General features: G+C 42.5%; 1 protein-coding gene across 1 annotated transcript in view; it reads left to right on the top strand.

Annotated features, from left to right (window-relative positions):
* Positions 1–327: 327 nt before the first annotated feature.
* FAM171B (family with sequence similarity 171 member B) overlaps positions 328–7053 on the top strand; it is a 68778-nt gene continuing 62052 nt past the window's right edge. Inside the window, exon 1 of the mRNA XM_037043795.1 lies at positions 328–684. Within this exon, the coding sequence (XP_036899690.1) occupies positions 462–684 (223 nt within the window). The 5' untranslated portion in view covers positions 328–461. The remainder of the gene's footprint in view (positions 685–7053) is intronic.

Raw genomic sequence — 7053 nt, 5'->3', positions numbered from 1 at the left:
ACTTTGGAAATGTTGGGGGTGGGGGTAATTATATTACATAGTCTGCAAAATCTCCCGGGCTCAGTAAGGGCTGGAGGATATGATGGCCTAACAGCCCCCGGAAAAGTTCTTTTACCCTCGGAGGCCACTCCGCCCTGTCCCAGGCCCCGGGCATAGCGCCCCAGCACCGCAGGGAGAGCGTCCCCTCCCCGGAGCAGCGGGGCCGCAGGTGACAGCGGAAAGGGGCCCCGGGTTCTGGACTGGCCCGCTCCGCCCCACGCATCACGTGCGAGGATAATAACTCCCCCTCCTCCTTCCCTGCTTCCCCTCCGCCTCCAGCCTCCTCCTCCTGCCGGTGCGGGTGTGCGAGGCAGGCGACGCGAGGGGAGCGAACGGGCGGGCTCTGCCGCAGCCCGCAGCCCTGGCGCCGGTCGCCGCCGGGAGCCCCGCAATATGCCTCCGCGGCCCTCTGGCTCTCGGCCATGGCGAGGCTCAGCCGGCGCGTCCCGTGCACCCTGCTCCTTGGCCTGGCAGCGGTGCTGCTGAAGGCGCGGCTCGTCCACGCCGCTGCCAGAGCCGAGCTCAGCCGCTCGGATCTCAGCCTCATCCAGCAGCAGCAGCAGCAGCAGCAGCAACGGCAGCGGGAGGAGACTGAGGAGGAGAGGCCAGAGGTGCCCGGGGCATCCTCCACCGTCACTGTTCCAGGTGGGTCCCGGCATCCCGGCCCTGCCTTGCCATCTCGGCGGGCGAGCTCATCTGGCATCGCTGGCTACCTCGCCCTTCCGGACCGGATAGCTTCCGATTGCCTCTCCCTACCCATCCCAACCTCCCTGCCCAGGACTAGGGCTCTGCTTTAGTTTCGAGAATCTGCCCAGTGGCTGGAGAGCTTTCTGGGAAGCAACGAGCTCTGCAGTGGGGTGGGGAGCGGGCAGAGGGGGTGAGGGTGAGCGACTGCGTCCATGGATCTCTTTTTCTCCCTCTCCTCTTAATTCCTTCCTCTGCCCTGACTGTACACACACACACACGCACACACAATCACTCACGGCTCTCAACCCCCTTAGTAGTCTGTTCTTACCCTTTTCTCTCCTAGAGACTGAAAAATTTTGTAATAAACGCCCACATACCCCTTTTCACCATCTCGCCCCGCCTGTCTGCTATATTTAAATTTAGACGTGGAGAAAGAAATCTTGATTTATTTCTATCTCTTCTTACCCGGAAAGGGCTTAGGGCAGTTTGCAAGAATGCCTTCAGTATAAGATGTAAAAAAACAAAATGAAATGGGAGTTTGTAATGGGAGAGGGGGACAGATAAGATGAAGTCCGTAGTGATGTTAGTACAGCAAAGCCTGCCCCCAGAGAGGGGGATCTCCTTACTTGTTAGTGGAACTTAATGAGGCAAATTCTTGACACTGTTCAGTGAGGGTGAGGAAGTAGGCAACAGTATACGTGGTTGTAAAGGTCCCTCAGTTCCTGCTTCATTCTACCCCATTAAATCCCCACGCTAAGCAAATAGCTGGATTATCCATTTTACAAGCCTCTCCCCACCCCCACCCCAGTTCCCTTCCCTACTGTAGATACTGCCTGGTGTTTGGGAAGCAAAAAAGCCATTATTTTCTTAGTAAAAGGACTGAGGTTTTTTTGCAAAACCAAAGTGAACTGGAACATTTGTTTTTATTGAAAATTCTGACTAGTAACATACAGGATGCTGAAAATGAGATTTTAAAGAGTGGAATCAGCATCTTATTTTACACTGCTTGTTCATCATCGAGGAGCAATATTCAGGCATGCCAGCTGTGATTCATGACACAGCCAGGATGATTTAATTTATCAGCGTGCTCTGAGCGAAGAATGAAATCACCAAAGTGTGCAGGAAAGCATGTGTTTCCGACACCTTCTTAAAGCAATTAACATTCAAGTGTGGTTCCAAGTCCTGAAAAGTATGTAGTGTATGGTAGGTTTTTTAAAATTTATTTTTAACTGAATTATTCAGGTGACATTGGTTAATAAAACTATATAGTTTTCAGGTGTTTAGTTCTATAATATACATCATCATTATATTGTGTGTTCACCACCCCAAGTCAGGTCTCCTTCCCATCACCATTTATCCCCCCTTTAGCCTCTTATCCCTCCCCACACCCACTTTCCCTCATATAGTCACCAAATTGTGGTTTGTGTCTGTCAGGATTTTTTTTGCATAATTCCTTCTTCACCCAGCACCCCAAACCCCTTTCCTCTGACAGTTGTCAGTCTGTTTTCTATACCTATGGGCCTATTTCTATTTTGTTTGTTAATTTATTTTGTTCATTAGATTCCACAAATAAATGAAATCATATGGTACTTGTCTTTCTCTGACTGGTGTATTTGACTTAGTCCGATAATCTCCAGGTCCATCCTTGCTATTGCAAAGGGTAAGATTTCCTTCCTTTTTATGGGCAAGTAGCATTCCATTTGTACATGTACCACAGCTTTTTCATCCACTCATCTATTGACGGGCACTTGGACTGCTTCCAAATCTTGGCTATTGTAAGTAACTCTGTAATGAGCATATGGATTCATATATTCTTTCAAATTAGTGTTTCAGTTTTCTTTGGATATATTCCCAGAAGTGGAATTGCTGGGTCATATGACAGTTTCATTTTTAATTTTTTGAGGCAACTCCATACCGCTTTCCACAGTAGTTGCACCCATCTACCTAGGATTTTGGAACTGAAGGTGCTAACAGCATGGTTGGGGCAAGGCTGCTTGGTACTTGCCAAACTTCAGGAGATTAGAGGTAGGAGAGTGATTGGGAGCCTGTCTTCCTTGTGACAGTGATTTCATTAATTAACCCTGAGAGAAGCCAAAGAATGTTGATGGATGTTATGGTTTGCATTATATTTTTATTTTGATTTATCTTTCAGGAATGTTAGTTAACTGGTTTTGACTACTACAGTATCGATATGTGTGATGAGGGGTTTGAATAACTGCAATAATATGAAATCTTTTGTAAATAATGTGCACATTAAAATATTTATTTGTGAGGGAATATTTTTGAAAATGGTGAATGTTTGGGAAACTAGCAGTTTTTGTCATATTTACCTATTAGATTGCATGGGATAAAGGAACCACAATCCAAAAGATCAGCGTAAAGCCAGAAACGTAATGTGTAATGACTTTTGCTTTCCCTCAAAAACTCTAGCTCTCAAGCCAGTGGCAAACAAGAGAACACTCAGTTGATTGCCATTTTAATTATTGGAGTACCAAGTGGTATAATGAAACAAGACCTACGAACAAATGAAGTGAAAATGTTCCTCTGAGGGCACTGTGATCTCTAAATTGTACTGGTCTTCCTGCGTTAGCCTTTGTTCCTCTACTGTCTATTCTCACACAGAATGATCTTTTTAAAACGTTGGGATCATTTCTGCTCGCAGCCTATAGTGGCTGTCCATCTTTCTCACACTAGATGCCCAGATCCTGGAATTGGCCTACAAAGGCCCAGATCCCCTGCCTGCCCCTCCCCTTCCCATCCCCCACAGCTTCGTCCTCCCTTCCCTGCCCGGTAGCCACACTGGCTCCACTTTCGGACTTTGCAAGTGGTCTCTGGCATGGGGGGGCCTTTGCCATTTTCTCTGCCATGAATTCTGGAACTTTACAGCCTTCAGGTTTGCTCAGGTGTCACTATAACAGGGACGGCTTTCCTGACCAGCAATGTGAAATTAGTCATCTGTGTGCCCTTTTGTAATGATTCTTCCCCCATGGCACTCAGTGTCCTCAGTCCTCAGCTCTTCTTTGAAGCCTGTCTTCCCTTACTAGAATGTAAGCATAGTTTTGTTCACTGTTATCGTCAGTTGTTATTATATCAGGTATTATGTGCTTCTTTTTTTTTTCTTTTTAAATATTTTATATATTCATTTTTAGAGAGAGGGGAAGGGAAGGAGAAGGAGGGAGAGAAACGTTAATGTGTGCCTCGCACTGGGGACCTGGCCCACAACTCAGGCTTGTGCCCCAACTGGGAATCGACGACCCTTTGCTTTGCAGGCCCATGCTCAATCCATTGAGCTACACCTATTATGTGTTTCTAATCCCTAGAAGAGCACTGTAGGCAAGCAGAGGTTTGTTGAATGAATGAATGAATGAACGAACAAAAAATAACTTTCACTTGGCCCTGGTTGGTGTAGCTCAGTGGATTGAGCGTGGGCCTGTGAACCACATGATCGCGGTTTGATTCCCAGTCAGGGCACATGCCTGGGTTGCAGGCCGGTTCCCTGCAGGCCAACTCCCAGCAGGGGACACACAAAAGGCAACCATACATTGATGTTTCTCTCCCTCTCTCCTTACCCTCTAAAGATAAATAAATAAATAAATTAAATCTTTAAAAAATTAAAAAAAATAACTTTCACTGAATCTTTGATGTAACATCTTGTGAAATTCTTTACTGGAATTTAGCATGGGATATATACAAAATTAAAAAAAATGTTAGGTAGAAATATTTGTAAGTAGAGGTTATAAAATACATATATTTTTGATTTTTAATATTAGCTAGTTTGAGTGTTTATTTTATGCTGACTGTCGAGAACTGGTTGATACCAATACCTGAGTCCTACCTTTCACTAGGTTCTCTCAAGAAGCTTCTGTACCCATGTGCACTTCTAATCCTCTTATGACCCAGGAGGGTGTTAACATATCTTTAAATAGGCTGGAGTTTTTTCTTTGCCTCTGTATGGTGTTTCTGATTCTTTGGACATGTTATGTGAAAAACTAAAGGACTTTCCTCAGGCAAAATCTAGAAAACTAGTAAGTGCGGCTCCTGTTATGTGCTGAGCATATCAGTCTATAGTAGAGAAACTAACCATTGACTATGGTTAGTCATTTTTGCATTTTATTATACTGAAAACCAATGTCTCTCTGGCTGCTGAGAAATAAGAACATGAAGTTAAAAAACTGAATAGGAGATTTTATTTTATTTTTGACTATGAGATTTGAAACCTGGATCTAAAAGCAGTAAATTCTTATTTTCTCATTAACTTATAAAACACCATTTTTTAGAGAGTAGTGAGAATAAAGATAAGGTTGAGATTCATGACATCAGTTGTTTTCTCAAGAGTATGCCACAACTCTGAATTCTCCCCTGGTAACAGTATTTGTTAGAAATAAGTATTTGAGGGGCCAGGGAAGAATTAATTTGAGAGCTGGTGATAGCTGAGACAAGCATATTGAATTCACTCTGATGCCCATTAGATGGGAGGCGCGTGGGGGTGGGGAGCAAGGGGCGCAGGAGAAATAATGAGCTCTGTTTCAAATTCTCCTTGTGAAGCTCAGGCACAAAGAGGTCTCCATGGATTTCAGTCAGTGCCCTCTGCAGACAGAGAAAGTTTTAGAGAGGTATATTTTTTATGGTATAAAAATGGTCCATTGTGCATTTTACCGGTATATATTTTTTAGCTTTTTATTTTGGAAAATGTCAAATGTATAGAAAGTAAACAAAATAGTATTTAAAAAGCTATACTCATCACCCAGCTTTAACAAAGATTAAATTTTGCTGTAGTTTTTTTTATCCACACCTCCACTCATTTCCATTCTGTAGGCTTCTGGTTTTTTTTTTTTTTTTGAGGTAAAAATACATTGAAATGTGCACACTTTAACTGCCCTGTTATGACAAATGGATATAAACATGTAACCATCCCCCCTATCAAGACACAGAACTTTTACATCCTCTTAGAAAGGTCCCTCATGTCCCCTTGCCAGGCAATTCCTGCCAGAGGCAACTATCTGATATTTCCATCATAGATTAATTTGAATTTTCTACTTTATCAAATGAAATCATATAGCATGCACTATTTTTTGTGTACCTTCTGTAGCGCAGTCTAATTTCCATAGGTGGTTGTGCGTGTAATAGTTTAGTCCTTTCTACTGCTGAGTAGTATTTCGTTATATGAATTACTGCTGTTCGGTGTATCGCTTCTGTTGAGGGGTATTTGGGTTGCTTCCAGTTGCAGGTGTTGTAAATGGAGCTGCCTTGTTCCTGTACAGAGGTTCATGTGGCCACGTGTTCCTGAGTGCAATGGGGGTGGCTTTTTGAAATGGAATTGCTGGACCAAGTGGTACACATTTGAGATTCAAAAATTATTTTTCATATTCTATATAGGTAGAACCTACCTCACTTAGTGAAATAGAATTTAAAATAATGAAATTTAATATAGATTATTACTGCATGTTTTTTATTGAATTCAAATAAATCGACTTAGACAAAACTGATTGAAATCTCCCATCCATAAAGACATTTATTTGTTTTGTTTTGTTTTGGTCAAGAAATTTGAAAATCAGTAGGAAAAGTGGAATTAGAAATTGATTGTTCTGTCTAAAGTACTCATGCTTTAAAGGCCATATTCCCAGATGGGGTAATTATGATTTCTTTCCAGGATTTTAATAACCAAAGGGAGCTATTTCTTGGTGTCGGTTACAAGTTGAAAAACACATGCCATTGTGTTGAATTTCAGTCCAGTTTGTTTTAGTGGTAGTTTCTCCATGTTCTTAATGTGACTGAACAGAAACTACCAAATATTTTTGTGAAATAAAACTCTTCCCCCAAAGTATATAAATATTGAACTTGATTCTCTTTCAACGTTCTGTTTGACTAGGTTAGCTACAGTATTGTGGTCATTCATTCACTTGGCTTTAGTGTAATGTGTTTTAAAATTTCCCTTTGTCCAAATTGCTTTAGCTAGGAAATGGATATAATATTTTTTCTCTGTTATTGGTAAAAAGTGAGCTTTGGCATATTTACTTGGAAAATTCTAAAACTATGAAAAAGCTATGTGTTGTAATGAAATACAACATAAGCTTAAGAAAATAGCTTCTGTTTGCTTTGAAGATTCTGTTTGGGGATATGCCTTTAATTTGCCTTCTGTGTGAGCACAATCTTTATGTAGAAAACATATCAGATTCTGTGCGTAAGTTCTTTTCCTTTTATGACTGTCTGCCATCAGGACTAGGCAGTGTTCTTAAATACAGGGTGATACAGCATAAAGGGCAGTCCGCTGGGCCTGAAATGAGGGAGGGATTCCGGGTGCCATTTCGTGTAGGGTTGAGGGTGTCA

This window comes from Sturnira hondurensis, unplaced genomic scaffold, assembly GCF_014824575.4.
Source record: "Sturnira hondurensis isolate 20B ecotype Veracruz unplaced genomic scaffold, ASM1482457v3 Scaffold0004136, whole genome shotgun sequence".
NCBI classification, from domain to species: Eukaryota; Metazoa; Chordata; class Mammalia; order Chiroptera; family Phyllostomidae; genus Sturnira; species Sturnira hondurensis.
The sequence above is the reverse complement of the archived record's forward strand: the minus strand, read 5'-3'. Positions and strand labels throughout refer to the sequence as shown.